This window comes from Vulpes lagopus, chromosome 1 (genome assembly GCF_018345385.1).
Source record: "Vulpes lagopus strain Blue_001 chromosome 1, ASM1834538v1, whole genome shotgun sequence".
NCBI classification, from domain to species: Eukaryota; Metazoa; Chordata; class Mammalia; order Carnivora; family Canidae; genus Vulpes; species Vulpes lagopus.
In genome coordinates this window covers 25,380,888-25,406,759 of record NC_054824.1, presented here as the reverse complement: position 1 = coordinate 25,406,759, position 25,872 = coordinate 25,380,888, and the positions used below count along the sequence as shown (strand labels likewise).

At 39.9% G+C, this 25,872-nt stretch overlaps 1 protein-coding gene across 2 annotated transcripts; it reads right to left on the bottom strand.

The window, feature by feature from the left end:
• Window positions 1-1,465: 1,465 nt before the first annotated feature.
• Window positions 1,466-25,136, bottom strand: CNR1 (cannabinoid receptor 1). 2 transcript variants are annotated; one of them, XM_041757330.1, is made up of 3 exons: window positions 23,176-23,191; window positions 19,023-19,175; window positions 1,466-7,011 (listed from the first exon to the last, which is right to left on the bottom strand). In XM_041757330.1, the coding sequence occupies exon 3, from the start codon at window positions 6,946-6,948 to the stop codon at window positions 5,530-5,532; it is 1,419 nt and encodes a 472-aa protein (XP_041613264.1). In that variant the 5' UTR covers window positions 6,949-7,011; window positions 19,023-19,175; window positions 23,176-23,191; the 3' UTR covers window positions 1,466-5,529. The 2 variants fall into 2 exon arrangements, with proteins under 2 accessions (XP_041613264.1, XP_041613186.1); XM_041757252.1 differs by lacking the exons at window positions 19,023-19,175; window positions 23,176-23,191 and adding an exon at window positions 24,719-25,136.
• Between the last annotated feature and the right edge of the window lie 736 nt (window positions 25,137-25,872).

Genomic DNA, 25,872 nt, shown 5'->3' with positions numbered 1-25,872 from the left:
ACCCAAGCACCCTTCTAATATCATTATTCTTAAACAACTGAAGTGCTGCATAAGTCATCTGTTTCTTAACAGTAAGAGCAAAGTTATTCATTTGCCTACAATTATTTGAACACCCTTGTCTAAAGCAATGAATAAGCTGCTGCAGTCAATACTGGGGAGTCCCAGAATCTCATTTTTTCTGTTAATTCAAGTCTACAGCTCTATTATTTTAATTAATTCCTTACCCCATTTCATTCCTTCCTGTCATTCTCTTTTCCTCTGGGTATGTCACAGGGTGCTATGTCTCCTATAATCCTATATATTCATTCCTTAACATTACCAGAAACTTCTGAAGAACAGTAGCCCAATGACCTATACTTTTAGATGTGTAGAAACTAACCCATTCTTCACATTTCATCACCTCCTAATCAGATACATACACTCCAAATTTCTCTCACTAGCATTCAGCCACAGGGAGTTGAACAATGATAATGTGTATTGTTCACTTTCTGTGTTCCAGTATGGAGCCAAAAACTTCACATGTATCACCTTCAATCCAGAAGAAACCCTTCTCATAGAATATTCTAGAAGTAAGGGTGGATTTTTTTCCAGCTGGAATCATCTATGGGGGACACTATGGGGACTCTTGCATGCCTCACTTGGTTTTCTGTTTCTACATCATTCTGAATGTATATTTCACTATCAATGGCAACACGAATTATTGATGGGGGATCAGTTTTTAGGTTTGTATCTTTTTCCCATCAAGTCCCAATGTAAAATTTAAGAACTAAGAACACATGTCATTTGCTTTTTTGTTAGAAGCATTCAGATTATGCAGTTAACCACAGTGTTTCCTAAAATAGGCAGAATGATAAATTTTTTATTTTGTCATTAAAATAATAAAAAGAATCTATTTTCAAATATTTGCTAATTTACCATTTGAAAATTTTTACTTTCAAAATTAACTGATAACATACTTTCAGATAATAAGAATGTGTAAACTTCATATAATGCTTTTTTTTACTTCATAAAATTTTCAAACTATTTTTTCTTCCTGTTCAAATAAAATTATATTTTTATAAGTTATGTTGAAAAGTATCTCTCTCACATGGTTTAGAATTTGTGTTTATAAATTCCACAGATTTATGTATTTTGCTAAATCTGCTAAATTCCAATTTCATTTACACATTGTGAACTGTGCATTTGTTTTAATTTACCACAAAATCACTAAGCCCTTTAATGAAATAATGCTTTAAAAAGGTATGGCAGGGTTTTTTCCTTTATTATATAAATAATGGCTTTATGCATATTTTTCCCATGTTAAAAATGACTACATTAATCCAATCTGTCCTCATTTCTCAAATAAAGTCAAAAGTGCTTTTTGGGAACAAACCGGTTCTTCCAATCTTTTAGAACTTAAATCCTGAGTGTTTTAATGTTAGACTGTGAAATAAGGCAGAATTCAAAGGCATTTTATGTTCTTCATGAGAATCTAGAATTTTTATTTGATTCCAGGTAACTTTGGACAATAAACATGATGGGATGTTTTCTCTTTGAATAAATAACAATTTAATTATATCATTGAAATAAAATATAGTGTGGGCTTAATACATTGTAAATATTACGAAAGTACTACTTTGCGCTAGTAAGTTAATGACTGAAGCTACATTGAATAACAATCTTACTAGTACCTGTGTACAAAGTATTATACAGATTACTAACGAAGATATTGCAGCGGTTGCAAGGGTGTTACCAGCTTAACAAACATCTAACAATACGATATTCTTCTAAGAGGAAAAGGAATAATGTTAGATTTACAGACAATAAAGATTTATGTTTCCCAGTTGAAACATTGGAAATAAGAATCCAGATAATCTGGTGTCTTGGTTCATACTACCACAAGAAAAGGTTTCCTTTCTTGGGGACTCTGATCCCCAGCAAGCCTAGTACACTAAGTTTACGTGAAGATAGGTTTTAGGATGCCACAGCAATGTAAGGAAACTCTTCTATCTGAAAATTACTGATTTGTAGGCCACTGCTTAACCATCTGACTTTTTTTAAAAACCTATTTACATACATTCAGCCCAAATCAGTAGATAAAATGTTTTGTCTATATTACAATAGGCATTGTTAACATTTCATCAGAAGGCCAATGCAAGACAATCGTTAATAGCCATTGCCCAGCATTTAGGATATTTTAAAATATCATACAAATATACAGTTAGATTGTGAGAAATCTAATTTTGCGCATGATATTGGTGGTCTCTTTTACAGATGTGGAATGGCAGAAATGAATCAACAGGACAGTAACTAGAGTGCTACTCATCCGGGGCCTAATTCTCATCTGGTTGTTGGACCTATTTCCTGCAATGTGGGTTTAGGCAGCCAAAATTCCTAGACACTTAATGCCAGATAGGCTTGACTCAACGTGGTGGGGAGGCTTGGGAAACAACTCAAGTGTAGGCATATGTCTGCAGCTTCTCCCAGATCCATGTTTCTTTTACATAAATTTCATATGTAATGGAAAATTAGAGGTTCTTGGAAACAGCCTTCCTTGTTTAAATGAAACTATTGGTCTAGGGCTGAAAGATTCATCATTACTCTGAAGAAACTGAACAGGTTGGGAATTTGGCCCTTTCTGAAGACATATGTGATAGTGAAATGCATGGTCAGGACAATTATGTTACCCTCAGAGGAAGATAGGTGAGTCTGAAGTCAGACCTTATAAAACTTATTGAAATTTAAATTATATTTAAGTTAATGGGCCTAATTAAGGGACTAGGTAATGAATGATACTAATGAATGGTAATTCTAATAAGTATACTCATTAGGGAGAACATTGGAGTCTCTTGGGGTAGGAAACGATATTAAAAGCATCAAAGTGAATCAAACTAATTGAAATGTTTTAAAATGAAGGTAGTGTAACACACATGTGATGATATTTCACAGATATTTCTTAGAATATCAATAAGCACCAAGTTTAGTGCTGTCAGCCCCATTGTCCCTTAATTTATTATATATGATTTAGATCTTGAAAGCACAACACACTATAAAATCTACATTGCATACACAGAAATACAGTTTCAAAAATGAATCCTGAATTTTTCTATAAATAACAAGAATTTCATCTCCACCAGGGTCTTCACAGCTGTGAGAAGAGAGTTGGTACTGCCTCGTGAGCTCTGAAACATGTGGGTTAACATTTGGGATAATGTGGGACTAAAGACTGGCAATTCTTCAGTGGAACCAGACCATGGTGAGTTCTTGTAAATAATCTTTTCTCTCTCTTCTAAAGAGATCTTATTCATCCTCTAACACCCTGAGCCCTCCCGTGTATATCACAGAGAGGTAAGGTGAGGCAACCAGCAGGCAAATTTGAGCTGTTTATACAGACAGTTAAATCTATCCCAGCTTGGCCCACAGGTTACATTCAGCTGCAGACCATACACTGCACAAGAGGACACTGCCCCAGTAGGCTGCTCATCTATCTAGAGAGCTAGAAATCACCAGATAAATGCTAGCTCTTCACTTTAATTCGTGCTATGCATGTCCCTGGGTCCAGTGGGAACCATGCTTTATCTGTGTAAGGAGAAGACTGTTTGTAAGTAAAATCTGTTAGGGTCAAGTGGCTTCCGAAGCAATATTAATGCTTACTGGGAAAGAGCCCAATTCTGAGCACCCATGGTACCATTAAGGAGTATGAGGGTGGGGCATAAGAAGAAAAAAAGCCTTGCACATCTTTATACTTTAGCAGATCCTGCTAACCAGGAACAGGAGAGAGGCCTATTCCTTCAAATCTACCCCATCAAAGCCGGGTCTTGAGTTGTCAGAACGGGCCTCTGGTGAAGCACAGAAGCAGCCACATGTCATTCAAGCCTCAATCACAACTGTGTGGGCTCCTCGCTGCCTTTTTTCTGTCTCACCCACTGTCCGACTGGCCTCCATAGCCACATGGACCAGACCTGGTAGTCTTACTTCAGCAAGCGAGGTCCAGTGTTACTTAATCAGGGTCACATCACTACATACTCAAATGACAAATGTTACCATGGGGCTTTCTAGAACCACTTCGCTTTGATGATTTACCTCCCCATGGACTTGGTTGATATTAGGTGCTCAGAAACCGAGACACTCACTTCCCAACACTGACATGGTAAATACAGATCTTCACTTGCATGTTTGTCATTGATTCTTCCTTGTTAGATACTGGTCTTAACAAATTATCTAAAAGTCAACTGAGTAGTTCTTGACCAATCTCTAAAGGAGGGGGCAGTTTTCTGAATGTTTATGGTCAGTATTTTTATCAACGAGGTTTCTGGAAGAACTCAATTTTAGAAACTGAATTCATGTGCAAGAGTGCAGCCAGTGGTGAAATTTACACTTGGTCACAGTTTTCTCACTTTATGACATGACTGGAACAGTTACGGGATAGAAACACGCACACACACACATTTATATTCACACTCACACACGGTATAATTTTACTGATCCAGACAATACTTCTTTTCAATTAAGAAAAAATGAAGACTCATTTGGCCACCCAGGCATGAAATCTACTTAAACCTGGAATCTAAGAATGCAGTACTCTTCAAGTAAACAGCAATTGCACAGTGATAACAATATACATTAAGATTGACACATGCTGTCTTAAGAGGTCTAGTAATAGCTAAAGACTAAGGAAAGTCAGAGATGTCAGCCAGAAAAGTCAATATGCCTTCTGTCTTCCATTCTGATTGTAATCCATCACCCAACAGAACAGCCATAGTCCAGAAGATAATAAATGTCCACGTATGAAAATGCAGGGCTAACAAATTTTTAAGTGTCAATGAATTCTGCTCAATACTCTGGATAGTCTTCAAATTCTTCTTGTTGTATTAACAGAAAAATAAACCTTTATGGTTATTTCAATGTCAAATTTAAATAGATTGGAAAAAATATTGAGGTTTCTAAAGTCACGGGCAATAATTTTTTAAAAAGTGGTCTCACTGGTGTATATCCACAGCTTATGTCCCATTGTTTTCATGAAAGTCTACCATTCATTCAGTTTTGCTGAACTAGACAAATATAAATAACACACAGTGAACACTGATACACATCTCACATGACATAATACATTTTACAAAAGAGCTCTACTTTAGTAGTGTAACTTGTAAAAGTGGACATCTCCGATACTTATGGACAAATACATTTCACATTATAATGAGAGTTGTGGTTACAAAGGCATTACTCATTTGATGGTGTTTTCCTATGGGTCCTTTGACTTCAGACTGTGTAGCCACAGGTTTCTCTCCTATTTCGCTGAGACTCGGAAAAAGCTTCAGTCACATCAGCAGCAAGCTTCCTTCACTGTAAACCCCTGAAGAACTGAGTTTCAGTACCTACACTATCGAAATGTTAAAGAACAGGTAACTGATCCTGGTGACAATCACCTTTCACTGAGCATGGTAAACTTAAAAAAATATAACCGATGAGATGACAGACTCTTCTAGATTTTTAAGCTTTTAAAAAAAAAAAAAGAATTTCTTTTCCTGTGCTGCCAGGAAGGCATCAGGCTCACAGAGCCTCGGCAGACGTGTCTGTGGACACAGACATGGTCACCTTGGCAATCTTGACCGTGCTCTTGATGCAGCTCTCTGCGGCCCTGTGAACGCTGGCTGCGTTGTTGGCGTGTTTGTGCAGGCAGTCCGAGTCCCCCATGCTGTTATCAAGAGGCTGTGCGGTGCCTTCACACGAGGGGAACATACTCCGGAAAGCATGTCTCAGGTCCTTGCTCCGCAGAGCGTAGATGATGGGGTTCACGGTGGAATTCAGCAGACAGAGCATACTGCAGAACGCAAATACCGTCTTAATGAGCTTGTTCATCTTCCCAAAGACATCATACACCATAATCGCAAGCAGAGGGCCCCAGCAGATGATTAAAACCACAAGGATCAGAACCAGGGTCTTGGCCAGCCTAATGTCCATGCGGGCTTGGTCGGGCCGCGTCACCTGCACCTTGCCATCCTCTGAAGTGTGGATGATGATACTCTTCTGGGTGCCGCGCTGAATCATGCGGACCGCGTGGCTGTGAGCCTTCCAGAGAATGTACATGTATGCATACACGATAAATAGCAGCAGCACGCTGGTGACCCCGATCCAGAACATCAGGTAGGTTTCATCAATGAGTGGGAAAATGTCTGAGCAAACCGACTGCAGTTTCTTGCAGTTCCAGCCCAGGAGAGGCAGCACAGCAATCACAATTGCTATGGTCCACATCAGGCAAAATGCCACCACAGCCTTGGGCCTGGTGACAATCCTCTTATAAGCCAGGGGCCTGTGAATAGATATGTACCTGTCAATGGCCGTGAGGAACAGGCTGCCTACGGAGGCCGTGAAGGAGGCGGTGACCCCACCCAGTTTGAAAAGAAACACATTGGGGCTGTCTTTGCGGTGGAACACGTGGAAGTCCACAAAGCTGTAGACAAATATGACGCTCCCCAGGAGGTCGGCCACTGCCAGGCTGCCGATGAAGTGGTAAGAGGGCCGGCAGCGGAGGCTGCGGGAGTGGAGGATGACACACAGCACCAGCAGGTTCTCCAGAACTGTGAAGGTGCCCAGTGTGAGGGATAGCACGGCGATGGCCAGCTGCTGGCTGGGGTTCAGAATCATGAAGCACTCCATGTCCATGAAGTTCTCCCCACACTGGATGTTCTCCTCATTCTCCTTGTAGGATGAAAGGGACTTGTTGTAAAATTCGGTAATGTTCACCTGGTCTGCTGGGACTAACTGGGCATTGTCTCCTGCAGTCATCTTTTCTTGGAAGGGACTTCCCCTAAAGGAAGTTAAAGGAAATTTCTGTGGGAAGTACCCTAGTTTGGATGCCATGTCACCTTTGATATCTTCGTACTGAATGTCATTGGAGCCCACGTAGAGGAGGTCTGTGGTGATGGTGCGGAAGGTGGTATCGGCAAGGCCATCTAGGATAGACTTCATAACCTCCGTCTTGGATTAGGCCAAACTCAGAATGACTGAGAAAGAGACCCGCAGCAGGGAATCCTAACAGGAGGGAAAACAAAGAACCTGAATGATGAGAAGACTGAGAGAGTAATAAATTTTTTTTTAAATCTACTGTAAACATCCCAAATGTGTACCATCACATTATTTCATTCCTGTCTCTGAGCCTAGATAAAATCCTTGTCAGATACAGTCAACAAAATGAGTCAGTCAGCCAGAGAAAAGCCACCCAAAGTTGGTGATGTGGTGGCACACACTAGAAATATTCCTTTCCTTATTTAAGCTGTCTGGATTTAAGCCACTGTGTGATCCTGTACAGACCTCCAGGGGCCAAGAGTCAAGCTGAAGGAAATGTGTCCTGGGCATGGCATGCACTCATAGTTGCATTAGAAAGTGTTCACCACCTGGCTTCTACTATCACAGCAGTGTCCTAATGCTGGTGAGGATGGGGGAGAGCAGCATGTCACACAATTTCTGCTCTTGGAAGACTTTATCACCTTGTCACACAGCTAAGACTGAACGTACAGCACAGCCAAAGAATGAGATGGTCTGGAATCAGGGACTGTGTTATGCGGCCCATGTGCTGAGTGTGAAGGGGGAGGGAGAGACTTCTGAGCACCAGAAGAACAGATGACCATGGGGGAAGATCTGGATGCTGGCCTGATCCAGCAGGCAAGTTTCCTCTCCCAGAGGAGACATCTGGACCAATGCATGGCTGAGGTGAACTTCAAAAATGTCTACACCAACCAAGAAAAATATCATAAAGGGCAAATTTGCACTGAGGCTCAGGGGAAGACCAAGATCTTGAACACCGGACAGCAGTAATGATGGAAAAAAGTGCTTCCTGATAGTGTCCCCATGAATGGTGCAGGGACACAAGCATTCTAGGAGACAGGAAACAGGCCTCGATGCTGTATCATCTAGGCTTTCCATGTAGACAGCACCAGAAAGATGGATGACTGAGAAAAGGGGGCCAAATTTTAAGGGCTATTCAATTCTAAGATAAGCAATTTAGTTTTGTTTCAAAATAAACAGCCAAGGAATTGATTTTACTATTTATAAATGTTTTAAAACGTGGCTATTAGGCTCTTTAGTTTATAAAGATATTAGAATTACTGAGTGGTACTTATATTTAAATAATCATAAAAACCATCATTTTATTTCCTAACTGTATTTTTCTTCTTTTTTTTTAAATATAACACACTGTGGTGGGGGGAAATAGTTATTATCTTGCAACAAATGAAAATGTTCTGAGTTCTCCTACTAATATACAGGGATTCTACCTATCTGAATTGATGATTCATTCATTCATCCATTCGACAAATCATGGAGCACCCAGTACGTGCCAGGGTGGTAGGTTGGCACTAGGTGCTAGGCATTAGTGGTTTCAAGAAAGAATCCACGTGGATGGCTCTGTGGTTGAGCATCTGCCTTTGGCTCAGGTCCTGACCCCAGGGTCCTTCAATCAAGTCCCGCTTCAGGTTCCCCTCAGGAGCCTTCTCCCTCTGCCTATATCTCTGCCTCTCTGTCTATGTCTCACATGAATAAATAAATAAATAATCTTCAAGGAAAAAAAAAAAGAGAGAGAATCCCTATCACGTATACAGTGTGGCAGAGGACAGACAGCTGACCCAATAATTATGATGAAGTGTGGTGACAGCTCTGACTGGAGATATACCAGATGCTGTGGGAGCAGCCGGTCTAGGGTGGTTGAAGGGGGTTTCCCCAAGGAAAGGATGTTTATGCCAAGAATATGTAGGATCAGTGAGTAGAGACAGAACATGGAGGCAAAGAAGAAAAAATTAAATTCATACCTTAAGTATCACAATGTGGTTTTTTTCTTCTGTTTATTTAGTAACTTGGAATAGGGACACTGTGCTAAATGTGGCCCACCTTGCTCTATCCTGCCATCCTGGAGTCCAGGCTGTCTGCTGAGTCAACTCTGCTCTTTGTAAAGTTACATTTGCTAAACAACTCCACTTACATATGATAATTTTTCACCCATAATCTGAGGGACACAGAAAATAGCCACAATTTGTGAAGACAGCTGTTAAGGGTCCTGGCCTATTCTCAAATCTAACTTTGGCCTCTCAACTCCCACCTGTACTCAAACACAGAGCTCACTGGCCCTAGGAGACGTGCTGCTCTTGGGATCACACCTGCACACCTTCCTCCTTCCCTCTGAGCCTCCCTCTAGCCTGAAATATGCATTTCCAAGATGTCTGTTCCATTGATCTTTCAAGACTTACCTCCATTTCTGACATCTCCTTGGCCAGCCCTTCCCTCCAGGCAGAACTAGTTCCGCCAGTTTTCCCCTACATTTCAGGCCTCCCCACACATCATTTAACTGCGAACTTACATATTTACTTCCATAACTAGAAAGTGGTTTCCAAGCAGAGGAATGGTGTCTGATAAAATGATAGACAGGAAAGAGAGGGCTGGTCTCCCTTAGAAATGTTCACATGAACCTAATAGGTGGCAGCTGAATTTTATTAACTGATGCATGAAAAGAGTGATTTAATAATATTTATTTGTCTTTTCTAAAATTAGAGGAGAGAAAGGAAATTAATTCAATGGACATTTGGCCTGAAAACCAAAACTGGAGCCCAACATTTCTTATTGGGAGCCAGTCCAGGACTTCCAACCCCTAAGTCCTCTTATTTTTCAAGTAACTAACTCGCCTTTCACACTTCCCAATTAAAAACTAATTTATTTGAAATTTTGATCACTTATATGCATATATTACATTCATATGATTCCAATTTCAAAAGGCACAGAAGGATGTACAGCAAAGCCAGTTTCTCCCATCCTCATGTCCCAACCATCCTGTTTTACTCCCAATGGTAAGAAGGTCCTTGTTATTCTTTCCAGAGATATTCCATGCATGTGCAAGCAAATATATAAATTCATTCTATACTTGCTTTTTAACAAACACTGATATACTATATACACTGTTCTGCATCTTGCTTTTCCATTTAAAAGTATACGTGAAGACAGTTCCACATTGGTCCATGAAACCTCCATTTAGCAGGTGCCTTAAGTATCCATTAAATGAATGTGACCAGCCTCCTTCTGATGCAGGTTTGCACTGATTATCATCTCTTGCTTTAAAATAGTGCTGCAGCAAACTACCTCCAGTCCTGTCTTTTTTCACATTTCTTATGGAATTATGACTAATCGTATTAGTCGTCCAATCTTGTACCTTGAACTTACCCTAGACTCCTTTCTTGGCCTCTATAATCAAGCATACCACAAAGTCATGCTGATTTTCCCTTCTTACACACTTCTGGAGAGCTTATTATGTGTAGGTGGCATCCTGAGCCTCTTATGTCTACCCAATTGTTCATTTTTCACAATGGCCCTATGAGACGGGTTACCACTATTATCCCCATTTCACAGATGAAAGGCACAGAGAGGGTAAGGAATTTGCCATTCACACAGCTAGTAGGTGGTAGAGCCAGAACGAACCCAGATGTTCTTGTTCTAGCACAGTGTTGTCTAATAAAAACGTAATGTGAACCACATACACAATTTTAAAGTTTCCACTACCTAGGTAAAAAGAAAAAGGGAAAAGGGAAAATTAATTTTAGTAATATATTCTATCTAACCCAATGTATCAAAAATATTGTTACTTCAGCATGTGGTACTAGCCACATTTGAACTTCTTAATAGACCTATGTAACTAGTGGCTACCTTATTGGACAGTATGGGTTCAGGGCTGTTTTTAACATTAATGAACCATCATCCCTTTAACCTAAGCCAGAGATGCTACTATCTCCCGTCTTTTCCCCACTGATTCCAACTAGTCAAAACACTAGTTCAATGAAGAAAACATTGAATTAGGAGTGAGCAGACCAAGATTACTGTGAGACTTATACTTGGGCAAGTAGTTAATGTCTCTAAGCCTCAGTATTTCATCTGTAAAATGGGGATGATGATGATGATGATGACGATGTTGCCTAAGTCACAGAATTGTTCTAAAAATTAAATGAAAGAAAGAAAAGCAGATAGCACACTTCACATAGGACCTAGCAGAAAATTTAAGTCTTTAGTAAATATTATTATCATTAGTACTGTGACTCTTGCCAATATATTATTTCAAGATAGCACATTTCCTTATTAGATCATAGGCTGCTTATTCAATTTTTATTTTTGTCTCAGCATTTGAAGCATGAAGGAAATAAAAGATGCATACTTGGGTGAGGGAGGAGGAAACGTTATTGGATGTCTATTACATTCCAGGAATTCCAGAGACTTCACACATATTCTATCATTAAATTGTCATGACAACTCTATTATATCTATTATTGCTTATTTATAATCCCCACTTCACAGATAAGAAAATGGAGATCATTAGATGTTAATGTAAATTGTCCAGAAAATGAAGAGTTTGTAGCTGAACCCATGTCTCTCAGACTCCAGAGTTTTTGCTCTAGGACTTTATGCACTGTTTTAGGCATTAACAGTTAACTAGAATGAAGCCATTTTTGCTTTCTGTATTATATTCAGGTCTTCTAGCTTCTTACAAACTCAAATTAAGGCATTTTGTCAATAGTAATTAAGACTACCTCCTCCTAAATCACTATTTCCTATCCCAGCCCATCTAGGTAAATCTGCCTACTGGCATGGCCTCAACGATTAAAATTTTAGTATCTGGAAGACTTTTCTTCAGTAATGCAAACCATGTGTGCCTGTGATTTACTCTATATTAAGATCACCACATATGTGATCACAATTTCCAACTTTAATGCAACCAAGCACTTTAATTAAAATGAACTAACTTGTTAAATCTGAGCCAGAGCCTGGTGTGGTTATGAAATATAGACTAATTTCTGTCCAATATCAGCCAACTCTAATTAAGGAATACAGTTTTAAAGTATACATGGATTTTGTGCAGTTCAGTGTCAAAGTACCACTGTGCATAGGCTATTTTAACAGTTAATGGGATCATGACGGGAAAGCAGCCCTCTGCATTTCAGTAATTCTTTCCTTTATTTCTACATTTGGATTATTACAGTAATTTTCACCTGATTATTTTTTTGCATTGAGAATTTTCTTTGAGAGTTCATTAGTAATGCAGTTTAGGCTTTGGGGGATGCAGCTGCCATTAATTTTGTTTTTGTTTGCTACCGGGAAAATCATAATTGGAAATTTCTAGCAAGATGTGTAGATGCACCTATTAAAGAAGCAGTTGGTTTTTATTACTATTATAGTAAAACAATGATGGAATGACATTTAAGGGGATTTTCCTAGAATTGTTCTTAAAAATATAAGCAACTTATTATTCTAGTAATTTAAGCTATAAATCACACCTTTATAAAAATTAAAAAATTATACTATGCTGAATCTATTATTTTTTTAAAAAATCTCAAATGTTTAGAATGACACTACCTGTTCTGTTGGTCCATCTCACTAAATGCACACTTGTTTCTCCATCTACCAACTCCAAACTTAAATAACTGGCAGGCTGTGGTATCACATAAAAGAAATGTTCTGGGTATATCAGCAGCATGAAGTATTCCAAAGTCTACCTAGAATCCACATCTTTGTTTCTATACCCATTAAGGGTATAAAACATACATGTTATGATTAGGGTTAGTATTGAGTAACAAAACAAGATTTCAAATATTTTCTTTATAAGTCTTTTCAATATAATTAATAGCAGGTTATTTTAGACTTCACTCCCCTACTGAAGATCTTCTTTGTTTTAGAGATACATTCAATAATTTAGATATTTATCATGGTTGTACCTGGAGTCAAAATCCTGGCAGTTCTGGCCTGTGCAGCATCTCTGGGGGGACATGCAGTAGGCAGTATCTGCTCCCTGCAGCACATCATGTCTAGTTAGGCAGAAAACCCTCTAGAAGCATCAAAAGGACCAGTGCTCCAGATATAGTTATAGACTGTCTCAGCCCCCCAGCCTGAAGTTATAAATACTTTAAGGACAAGATGACAAGCTCATAGTTTCTAAGTTGACAGGAGTCCAGGATATAAAATGCAGGAGTCCCAGGCCCTTGCTTAAATTAACCCTCTTATTCTCCCTTATTCCATTGTTGGCCCTGTGTTGTTCTACTCGGCTAGCCTTGTAAAAGAGCCTTGCAAAGCATTCATGAAAATGAAGGTGCCAGTGGATGCATTTGTTATTTTCCATTCATTTCTGGGAACAAGTCTGGTTTCTACTAATTTGATCAAGAAAAAGTAACTTGATAATGTATTTCTCTTAAGTTAGTAGGAAAATTTTAGTTGACCCTCATAATTGTATTATGTCTAAGACATGTCCTCAATATACATGGCAGACCTTATGGGCCAGCACTGTAACTCGATGAATGATGCTTCTTCTATGGTTGAATGGGCAACTGAGTCTTCTCTAATTCTTACATAACCATCAGAGTTTTGGAATTATTAAAGTAGTTTGGTCACTTTTTGCATTATCTTCTATAGCAAAGAGAAGGATTGACTTAATTATCCTGATAATTCAGGCAAAAATACATAATCCTTCTTTCTTGTATTAATGTCAGTTCCTTTTCCCATACATAAAAGAAAATTCCATTATGTAGGTAATGCTCGGTTGGTTCTCGAAGCTTTAGCTTTTCATATATTTTGTAACGTGGAATAGAAGTTATTAAATGCACCATTGTCTCTGGTCTTTGTTAGCAAGAAAATATATTTCATGAAAATATATCAATTAATATGAACTGAATAGACATTAAGGCACTTACGAGGCTATATTTCTTTTCAAATCTAACCTGAAGTATGCCTAATTATCTAACATTTAAAAGCTTGTTAAATTTTAAAGAATTTTTGGGCTTAAAAAATGATGCCTTTAAAACTACATCAGATTAAACACTCATATTAGGTGATGAGGCCAAAAGAAAAGCCTATCACAGAGGCAATTATACGAATGAAATGATTTGTTGACTTTTATAACCAATTCCATTTATCCATTTACCATTTCATTTTGTTCTACTATTTTGATGTTTCCTCTTACCAAGTGCCTTTATCTCTCTCTCTCTTTTTTTAGAGAGCTACCTCTTCTACATATCTGTAAAGAAAGTAATCAAGCATAATTGATGCAGCCTTCCCTTAAAAAAATGCAAAATTTTCAATTCAATAGAAGCCATCGTCAGTATACAAAATACTCCATAAGCCTGTCTTTATCATGTATGTAAAGTTTGGTCATTACAAGGCCAGCTCATAAGACATGTAGAACCCAGTAGACAGGCTGTCTGACAGTTCATTACCAAGGACAGCAATAGTTTCAAGTGTGTTACATGTTGTCCAGGGGTGCAGCATACCTTTCAGTTTCTTCCTTCATCTTTCAACAAAGTACATTCTCTTTGAATGCATGAACATACAACTTAAGTCCAACAGAAAAATCAAGTCTTATTTCTCTAGTTTCAAATCTTAGAGTGACTGGGTGATTTGGGTGATTTAAATGCACGACAGAGAAAATTCCAATTTCCAGATATTTCAATAAGAAATATTAGATTGTTTATGTACTAAGAATATATTTTTAAAATATTTACATGCATTAGGTGCTATCACAATCCGCATCCTACCTCTGAGCAAACTGAGGTTTTGAGAGTAAAATACTTTGCCCAAGGTCTCTAACTAGAGGGGCAGAACCAGAACTCAACCCAGGGCTGCATACCTCAAAGTCCTTGCTCTTAACTTTGAGGTCCAGGAACCATATAAGACACGTTCTTTCGTTTCCAAGGGGGGAAGAACTGATCTTTGGAAAAGGAGGTAACAAACAGTACCTGATCATTTTACACAGTAAACAACTAAAATCTGAAGGAAGGAACTGTTGACAGCAAAAAAGATTGATCATAGCCCTTGCAAATCATCCTTGTCCTGTGGTCTTCAGGGACAGAGTATGATAATTAACTATAAGCCATAAATCCTAACCCTGGATTAGCACCTTATTTTCAGCGACTGTTGGCAAATAATAAATAAAATCTAACCTGTCTTTGCCGCTATTTTTTAATTAGATTTTTTCCCCTTCCATTTAGTCGATTGTAAGGATTGATGGTAATGACAGTTTCCACAATACCAGCAGGGAATGGTGAGGACACCTTCTTTAGTTCTGAATGGGATGTGATGGTTGTTAGTAAACAAAAGCTTGAAGCTTTCATTCCCATATGGAGAAATTCAAACTCACTTGAAATCACTCAATTTCCCACCATGAGCAGCATGGTTTTGTTAGACCCAGATGGAAGATGACTCTCTGTGGCCAGGTCCTAAGATGCTGGCTGGAACCAAGGGAGAAGAAATTCTGTAAACCTTAGTAAGTATCCATCAAGGGAGTGCTTGTGACAAATTCTTGGTGCCCGAAGAGCACAAAGCTGTGTGACTACAGCCATGTGGCTGATGGATACAAAGTTAAAGGCCCTCACATGTTTCATGTAACACATTTTTACTGGGTGCATACTCTGTGCCTAGCACTGTAGACATTAAATATGTATTCACGTATTACACTTGTATAATGGATATGGGTCAAGGAAGCAAGAGAAATGATTTTCTGTCCCACCCCACTCAATCAAATAATGGCCATCCATCTGTCCTTCTCCCACAGATGACGGAATAGGATAGGATCTGAAAACATGTCATAGGCATATGATATTACATCACCCAACAGTATTGGGTCATGTATCCCAGTGATTGGCTTGTATAATCCTCTTCCTATATATGCTTGAGGTTTTTTCTTCCAGGAGAGAGGATAGGCGCTGCTGAGTCATCCTGTGGCAGTCTTTCTTGTGTCTTGTGTCTAAATCCTTCACATAATGGACATCTTGAGAGGACGGACATGTCCTATATGCCTTACGTGTCCTCTGCCTGGCACAGTGCCTGGCACAGGGTACATACTCAGTACCTGTTTACTAAATGAATGTCAGTGTGCATCGGAGACAGGGGTATCTATATTAGTAGAATGACATTTAACTGTGGATAGTTTTCCCTGGCATAAAGTCAGTTGGTTATTAGGGAATTAAAACTGAGTTTTGGTCTCATACAGACATCCACTTGAAACAAAACAAAACGAAACAAAACTGCCCAAGTGTAAAGGTCACATAAAAGGCATCAACAATTATGCATCCCTGGATCTTTTCCCCTTTTATCTCATTGTTAAACAGAAGTTATACTGATGGCAAGTGGAAGCTTTAGGCAAAGATCAGGTATATATTTTTTATTCTGATCCTTGTTAAGCCCGGGTGTATGTTACGAACTTCAACGTTTAGGCGCAAACAATGATATACAAAGAGATTTCTGTGACATGGACAACTTTGAATGAATCCTGATAACATGCTGTTGATAGACCGTTAAAGACAATGTATAAAGTTATGATTATAATGAAGTTTTTCCTTCCCTCAAATGCATGTTATTATGCATTAATCTTTCCCAAAGGGATTTCTCCATGTGCAATAGTGTTTTCAAAACCACTTGTCAAGAGAAGTTATGTGAAAATTCAGCCACTAGATGGAGTGGCTTTTATAAGCCCTTAGGAATCAATTTGTTACTCTATTCAGTGGACATAGTTCTTGCTTTGGTTGAGCAACTTCTCCTGCTACAACATTTTATGTATTTTACAACCAAATTAATTAAAACATAAATAAGAAAATATGTTATGGAGGGTTAAAATGGGTTATTATTACTGCCTACAAACCTAATTTTTAATTGCTTGTTTGGGACAAAGGGGCATTGAGAAAATTTAATATATTGATAAAATTAATTGTGAATATTTGGAATTTTGCCTCAAGAAAGTAATTAGGGATAAATAAAGGAAAGTAGTTCTGCTGAAAACAAATGATATGTTTATGCCAAGAGATGCTAAAAGTAAGATGGGAATATCTTAGGAGCCCAAAATCAATTCTAATAACAAACCTAACTCATCTCTATTTTATGAAACATTTGGCTTTCCAATTTCCAAATACAAAATCACCAACACAGGCCATAATTCTGTGATGAAAAAGAGTGGAAATTTATCATTACAGGGGCAACAATGGATTATTTCACAAGAGAAGTGAATATTTCTTCAAGTAGTCATACAAATCAAGGATATGGCAGCTTTCTAAATAATTCAATTTCCTTCCCATCATTCTCTCACTGGAATAATTTTAAATAAGTTTTTATTGTGTAAATCCAGGATTCCCTTCAAACATGATTTTATAAATTAGGTACTTACGTGCCTTCTCCTTTAGCTGAAATGTTAAAAAAAAAAAATTGGTGTGTACTAACACAAAAGATACAAACATAAAAATATACTTTCAAGATGCAAATAAATATATACAAACAACCGGAAGAAATAGGTTTCAGTAAAGATGAAAAATATGCTTTGGAAATGTAGTTTCAATTAAGACAAAAGTGTGCAAATTGGATGCAAGTACAGGATTTTGAGGTCACTGAAACCATTAGGTGGTTCTTTTGTACTCATTCAAGGTCAAATCCTTCCTAGGACTTGTATGGTGCAATTTCGGATTATGAGCAGAGCTGAGGAGCTGCGAGTATTGTGCAAAAGTGACGTGAAGATAAAGAACTAGGAAATAAGATAGGTGAGAATGGGCTGGCCATCCAGGGTAAGTACATCTCAGTGAACCATCTAAGCAGTCACACAGCAGTCTGGGAGAGCACACAGAGTTATTTTATAGGCCAGTGGTTCTCAAGGGGTGGTCTCCCAATCAGTAGAATCAGCATGACCTGGGAACTTAGGAAAACAGCAAATTCTCAGGTTGTTTTTTTTTTAATTTTTATTTACTTATGATAGTCACAGAGAGAGAGAGAGAGAGAGAGAGAGAGGCAGAGACACAGGCAGAGGGAGAAGCAGGCTCCATGCACCAGGAGCCCGATGTGGGATTCAATCCTGGGTCTCCAGGATCGCGCCCTTGGCCAAACCGCTGTGCCACCCAGGGATCCCCAAATTCTCAGGTTTACCTCAGACCTACACAATCAGAAACTTCAGGGTTCGGGGCACAGGTGTGTTGTCACAAGGCCCTCCGCAAGATTCTGACACACTCCATAAAGTTTAAAAACCACTGTTAAAGATTATGGAGACCAATGGTAAAGACTAAATGGAGGGGAGGGGCAAAAATTAACCTTTAGGAATTGAGGATAGGAAGAAAGAATATTCCGTGGGTGTAGGTTTTTAGCTCATTGAAATGGATTGCTAAGGGAGCCCGCTCATGATAAAGTAATCTCCCAAAGAAGATGTTTAAAACCGTGTGACTGAAATAGAATAATGTGGTCTAGCCTGAAAATAAACATAACATAACGAGTAGGGAACCTCTCAAGGTTTTTTGGTCTACAATTCTGGGCTTCTTTGCACTTTTCCAGCAAACTGACTGTTATATTTTTGACCAACAGAGAAAAGTGGCTTCAAGATATAACATGTACTTACCCAGCATGCAGACATAACTTAAGAACTCCACACACCATTTTCTCCTAATTCTATTTACAAAGACTACACAAAGTTTTCTAGAACTGCTAGCTATTCCTTTCAATGCCACTGTGAAGGAACCCATGATGACTGAGAATAAAAGAACGGGAAACCAGTAATGGTAGTTAACATTCAGCTCATTTTTTTAAGCTGGAAATGTTTCTGTTTCTGTTCGTCTCTTCCTCGAACTGTAAAATAATGTGTCACAGGAGATGCACCCAGAAAACAAACTAAAATGGAAATTTTGCAGTAGGCCCAAGTAATGCAGATCCGCTGCAAATTAACTTACAGAATTAAATTATGCAATTTATACTGCTTATAGCTGGCATATATCTTGCAAAAATACCTAAAAGTTATAAATATATGGAAATGTATCCCAAAGTACTTAAATATCTGACTTTGGGCAGACTGTTTCCTCTCTAATTATTTCATCAATAAAAATGGATCATAGATTACTCATACTTAGTTTCCTTAGCTGAGGACTACAATCATCCAAACGTTTTCCCTTTTCTGGGGTTGTTTGTAAGAAGTTTTGATATAATTTCCAAAACTAGTTGTCTATCTTCCAAAGTCAAATTCCCTCATATGCAAAGGCACAGAATTCTTTGGACAATATTTTGCTTACTTAGGTTATGTATTAAATCATTCAGCTTTCCTTCTTCTCCACATGCATACTGGATGCTCACCACAACTTGCACAAATGCTAGAGAAAACATTTACAAATTCTGTAGCAGTGCATTGAAATGAGTTGAAAATCTGGTCCATTTAACAAGCCACACTGGAATAAACCAAAATACACAGATCATAATGGCATTAAATTAAGTGTCTTTTCTAAAGAATAAATCAGGTTGATTACTTTTAAATACGGCTGAATTAAAAGCAAACACGACTGACAAAGGCATACTACATATGGTATTGGTTCACTTACTATTGAATATCTTGTTTAACCTCTTGGCCAACAGAAATTGGTGTTATAAAGTTTTCTAGTGCAAATATCCGTACATGAAAGGAGAAATTTGTTTTTAAAAAAGCACACCGGAATTTATCACCAATTTAAACGTAAAACTCCTTGTAACTTAACTCAATTTATGGAACTCATTTTCCAATTTTCTTCTCTAAGTATATGGTCTAAAAGAACAGATGAAGAAATAATGAGGAAAGAAGGGAACCCTCCCATTTAAACATAAACTTTGAAAAACATTATTTCCTAATTATATTTTATTTTAATTATATTTAAATATACTACTGACATACACAGTTTGTGAAAGCATTTGCCAGTATATTCAACTACCACAACAGATTGCCTGGCACATCTTTGAAAAATGCCTCTGCTTTTCTTTAAAAAGCAATAGCATGGAATTTGCTAGTAGGAATAAAAAAATAGATATTACATTGTCAAATTTAGGAAACTATACTGCACTTTATCTTCTGAAGTCAAAAACAAATTTTAAATGCTTTTCAGAGTTGGTAATGATGGTAAAGAGTCAAGCCAAAGATATCAAATTTCTACCCCATGAATCCAAACTCTACACAATTAAGAATCCAAACCCAAGTGGAAAAATAAGAATTAGATAATAAAATATTGTGCTCTTAGAGAAACATGATTTGCCGTCTGTGTTAGGAGAAAACAGAGCTTAAATCCCTAGTTGCATTCAAAAAAATGCAAAATCTATCTTAAGAAGCTTATTCAAAAAATACAGAATATGATACAATTGCACAATAGGTTAAAAAAAAAGAGTTGGCTAAGATATATTGGTTCCCATCTAACCAGTCTCAACTCACATATTCAAAAACAAGAGAAGACAAAACAAACAAAGCAAAACTTTGAAAGCTTTCCTAAAGTGCAGGTGTGAAAATTTCTCCAGCTGGGGCTACAACAGAATTTGTAGTATTCCAGAACAACTGCTGTGACTCTGCCAGGCTCATTTGCTCAGGTTTGGTGAGTAAACAATTCTTCCTTCGAAAACCCATACAAACCCAATAATAAACCTTGTGCTAACCTGTCCAAATGAAACTTTAAGAGAGAGGATATCCGGAAGTTATTTGTTAATAATTACATGCAAAATACTTCAAATATATGGAAAAATATCAATGAAAACTAGCTCAAGAATCTATTTGTAATGGCAACTGTACTAGAAAAACTATTATAATGAAATGTACTTTACTTTCCATGATGCACCCTGTCCAGTGAAGAAATATGACCCAGGAAAGCTTTTAGTAAATGTTTTTTGTTAAGAACCAGAGGTAATAACACTGATTACTTTATGTAATGGCTTTGACCTATTATCACTGATAGGTCATAAACATACCTCTTATCCATTCAGGCCTATTTGAGATAGAAGTTCCGCTAACATCAAACTATTTGAGTAATACCAAGAGAGGCACTTGAAAACCACTAAAAACAACCTTCCCTTTCCCCCCTCACATATTTCCTATTGTTTTGACTTATTTGTGATGGCACTATAATGTGCTGTATATTACAAATATACTGATATTAATATGCATTTTGTGATATAGTAATAACCTTGTATTTTTTTTTCTCCCAACTTTCTTTCCAAAAATAAACAACTAGCAAGATTGGTGAAAACGGTATTAAATGCATCAGTCAGTGTTGATGAGAAAACTGTAATCAGATGAAGTTATACCCGTCCTGGCATCTTTGCAAGATTCTCAGAACACATGAGACTGGGACGGATCTCCACTATTCCGGAAAATCAGAACGGCCCTGTTTTGATGCAAGGTGGATACTTCTTTTGCCTTGAGTCTTCTGTGTCCATCTGCACAGCTGTCTTGAATTTGGACATTTCCCCAAATTCGTAGAATTTATTTAAAATCTGAATTATATATTCAGATATATGTAGACAACGGGTCTAAATTTTTATGTCAGCCATGACACACATCTATGAAGAAGTTTGTTCATATAGATGTATACAAGTGTGTTTATATATCTCAATCATCTAAAATTATGCAGTATATAATTTGATGTTATATATTTTCTGCATGACATTTATTGTTTCTTTTAGTCCAGAACATGTCTGGGAGAAATCTGAGTTGATCTATATCATGTCATACAGTTAACCCAATCTAGTCTAAGAAGGTAAGTTCCATTTCATCATCAGTGAATTAAATGATTATCAAAAACATTAAATAACAATTCAGTGGCAAAGTGTCATATCCCCCAACCCCTCAGAAACAGTGTGCATGCAGTTATAATGGAAAGTGAACATTGCTATGAGAAAAGAATTAAGGAAGCATTGGAGATGGGGGGGGGCATGAAGTAAAATCTTGCCAATACAATGTGTATCGATTGGTTTTGATTTCCTCTGATTCTTTAACTTCTCTTCCAATCTTCAGTCAAGAAGAGAAAAAACAGCAGAGTTTGCAGTCCCTCAAAATATAGATATACAATATGTAAACTTGGCCTGAGCAGTTTTTCAAACAATGTTGGGTCCAGGTCTTTTCAGAGGCAAAAGCAGAATTATAAATAATTTAAACCCGAAGGCTGGTTTCCCTCTAATTTTTTAGTTCAATTAGAAAATGATGAATACAAAAACAGAAGAAACAGATTACACTGGTGAAGACACGGCATCCTTTTTGTAGGAAAGAAAGCTCTCATCTGTGTTCTTCAGGCAACTGAGCTAACATAATTACCCCAAGAATAACACTCAGCAACCTCAAGGACAGGCTCCATCTGACTAACCAAATTCAAGACACTATAACCAAATCTCGTTTTATTCATCACGTGTGGTTAGGTATCTCCAGATTCAATTTATTACTCCTTTCTTTTTTTTTTTTTTTTTTTTTTTTTTTTTTTTTTTTTTGCAGCATTCCTGGAGAGCTAATTATGGGAAATAATCCCTTTTCTTATTAGGCCAACTGTTTTCTGGGAAGAAACATTTGGTAAGCGTGGTGAACTATCAACTGCTATTATAAGTTCCATTTCATCATAGTTTATTCTTCAACAGCCCAGTATTCCAATTCTACCTCCAAATACTAATATGCAAGACAACGAAGGAGCCTGTCTAAATGTCCTGGTGGTTCATGTTAATTCTGAGTCAAAGCAAAGAAGAATGTCACAAGATTGTTTTGAAAGAGTTTTTCAGGCTCTGCCTTAGTAATTAATAAGCTGACACTGCATACTAAATACTTATCAACACAATCAAAGGGGCTGCTTTTTTCTTGAGAAAAAATAGGTAAACTGAATCAAGGAGTTCTCTTTTCGAATAGACTGTAATGTGCCACAGATATAGTGGTTCTTCCAGAGAATTTCATTCCCAGCAGTTTCATCTTGGTAACATTTAACAATTTCACTATTTTAACATTTTGAAATGCCAAAAAGAACACACTGATCCTGCAGCTAGGCTTATTAGAGAGGAACGATCTCACAAGCGACAGGGAGGCACGGAGTCCACTGGGAAAAGGGTAACAGAAAAAGACAGAAAACAGTGCATAACAAACAAAGCCGAGCACTACTCCAACGTGAAATCAGATTTTCACCAAAACGTAAAACTTTACACACCAAATCAAATAATATCATCTATGGTTTATTTAAGGGACGAGGCATCATATTCTTTTAATATGCATATATATTGAAGCTATCTATTAAAATTGGGGGGCGTGAATATCTAATCTGCCTTCCTAGCAATGAGTATGCAAGCATAGTAATTTTATTTATGAAAGGTCAGAACTGAGCATTTCCCCCCCTGTGGCATCACTTTACCCCCACGGAGACTTAGGAACACAATGAGACCTTTCCCCATCAGACACTTGATACATACCTCAGCCAGGATTGCTCCTTGCTTGGAGTGGGAGACATCTTTGGAACAAAAAGAGTCTGTGTACAGTAAGTTCTCTTGATAACCTAAAATGGATTAGTTTTTAAAAAAAAAAAAAAACACGTCCGTCCTCTTGCCTCTTGCCCAACTACAGCAACTGCTATTGTGCCTACAAGTAACCGCTTGCAGTATGCAACACTTGAAATTCTGGAGGTGTGTGGCTTCTGCTCATGTATGGATATAATCAGGAAATTATTTGTCTCACTTAAGAAACTATGCATGGCCTTTTATTTTGATAAAATTGCTCTTAACTGAGTTAGAGATTAGGGGAGGCAGAAGGAGGGGAGGGACAGGGAGAGAGAAAAATCAATCAGTATATCTTCCCTTGCAAACTGTCAGTAGGGTGGGATTAGAAAAGCAACACTTTAAATCAGACAAAGTCCTATGGGAACCTTAAAGGTTAGTTGCTCTGAGCTTCTCAATATTCTGCAAAATAGATTGATGGCAGTGGTCACCTCACTGATACTCAATGTCCACTGAGTTTACGCTAAGAAATTGCATTTCCCCCATTGTTGAAAAGGCATTAACTTGGTAATAAAATATGAGGAGAAGTTGTGGGACCCGTAGAGATATCTTTCAACACCTTTAAAACCAGTAAATCTGTTGTAATCTCTTATTAAATGCCCAAGGATGCTTAATGTATCGAGAAGCAACAACAAAGACAAGAACATTCTACACTTAATTTAAAGGGAAATAAAAAGAGATGGGAGGCAAAATGATTAACAGACTACTATTTTTTCCCCCTCATCTGTTCAATTTAAAACTAAAATTAGAAACCTGCAAGTTGCTTTCAAAGTTTCAGATGACCAAATGACAGTTTCTCGCGTCGGTCACTGCAAACATTTGCACTGGGAGAGGCGATCCATTTAGGATTGTGAGCCTCACCGAGAAATGTCTTTCACAAACACAGCAACTTTTTTTTTTTTTTTCCCCCATCTAATGGCTAGTTCTGGGTTAATGGTTCCATCAACGTTCAAATTTAGATGTTCAATGTACATTTATGTTTTCCTAAAACGGAGTGGTTCCTGCAGCTACATTTTCTACACCAAAAGTTTATTATGACATACATTTTTTTTTTTTTTTACATGACACTTCATATTTTAGACAGTTTCTAGGTTTGGTGCAGAGATCGATATTTCTCCGGGAACACTTAGTTGCTGACACGGTTTACAGACATTCAGCACCAACTCAAGCGCCTGTTTTTTTTTTTTTCCCCCAACATGCACAATTACACGTTTTCCACCAGCACACAGGCGTGCACACAAGGGGTGCACACACATTCCGTAAGCAGGGAATGGTAGAAACCTCCAGAAGTAGCACAGACCACAGTTCACAGGCTGGGGCTCTAGGCTAAGTAAACGTCGACGCGCGACTCGCCCGCACGGAATAGGAACTCCGCGGCGCCCCTGGGGACCAGCCGGTCAGTACCCGAGGGGGCGGGCGGCGGGCGCAAGTACGTCCAGAGGCAACCCCTGCCAGGTCTTACCCTTCGCATCCCCCGGTCCTCGGCACCTCTGGCCCAGCGCAGGGCGGCTCCTCTGCGCCAACGAGCCCGACTCCCCGGAGCTCTGCCCGGAGCCGACGCGCCCCGCCCGGGCCCGGGGAAGGCGCTGGCGCCGAGGGAGCCTCGACCAGGCGGAGGCGGAGAAGAAGTGCAGGAGGCAGGGGCGGCCGAGGGAGTCGCCGGAGGGAGGCGGCGCCGGCGCGGGGATGCGGGCGAGGCGCGGCGCGGCGCGGCGCGGCGGGGCGGGGCGGGGGAGCGGGGTGCGCCTCCGTCGGTCGGTCAGTAAGTCGGTCGGTCCACGCTGCCCGCGCGCCGGCGTCCCCTTCCTCCAGCGCCCGCCCGCCCGCGCCCGCGCCCGGGACCGGAGACCCCTCGGCGGCCGCTGCCCGCGAGCCTCGCCCCCGCCCCGCCCCGCCCCGCCCCGCCCCCGCCGCGGGCCGGCCGCTGGGTGCCCCGGCTCGCCCCGCCTGGCTCGGCGCGGGGCCGCAGGTCTCCTCCGGCGCTGGCGCCCGTCGCCTCGCCGCGCTCGTGCGGTCCCCGCCTCTGCCTCCGCCGCTCTGGCTCTGGCTCTGGCTCTGGCTCTGGCTCCCTCTCGCTCCAGTCCCATTTATGAAGCGCGGTCCCATCACGTGTTAATGAGCCTTTGTCCTGCCCTGGCAGCGGCGGCGGCACAGACCCCACGAGGGGACCGCGCGGGGAGGGACCCGCGCACCAAGCAGCGCGGCGCCCGCGGCTCCAAACTTTGCTGGCGCGGGGGACCCGCCGTGGCGCCGGCCCCGGGCGGAGGGGACCAGCCTCTCCGGCCCGCCTCACCTCCTCCTCCTCCTCCCCCTCCTCCCCCCCCCGCGCCGCCGCCGCCTGGTCCCGGGGCCCCCACCGCCGGGACCCGGCTCTGCTCCCGGATACCCGCACACCCGGCCGGGCCGACGAGGGGCTCGGGCCCGCGCCGCCCCCGACCTCGGGGCCATCAGTCACGCGCGCCCGGGCTGCGAGCAGCGCCAGCACCTTGCGCGGGGGTCACGTCTGGGGCAGCGGGCCGCGCGGGAAGGGCGAGGGCGCGAGGGGGCGAGGGCGCGAGGGCGCGAGGGCGCGAGGGGGCGAGGCCGAGGCCCCCGGCCGCCAGAGTGAGCCCGGCC

Coding starts and splice junctions, on each gene's coding strand:
- CNR1 (XM_041757252.1), bottom strand. CDS start 6,948: ATGAAGTCTATCCTAGATGGCCTTGCCGATACCACCTTCCGCACCATC.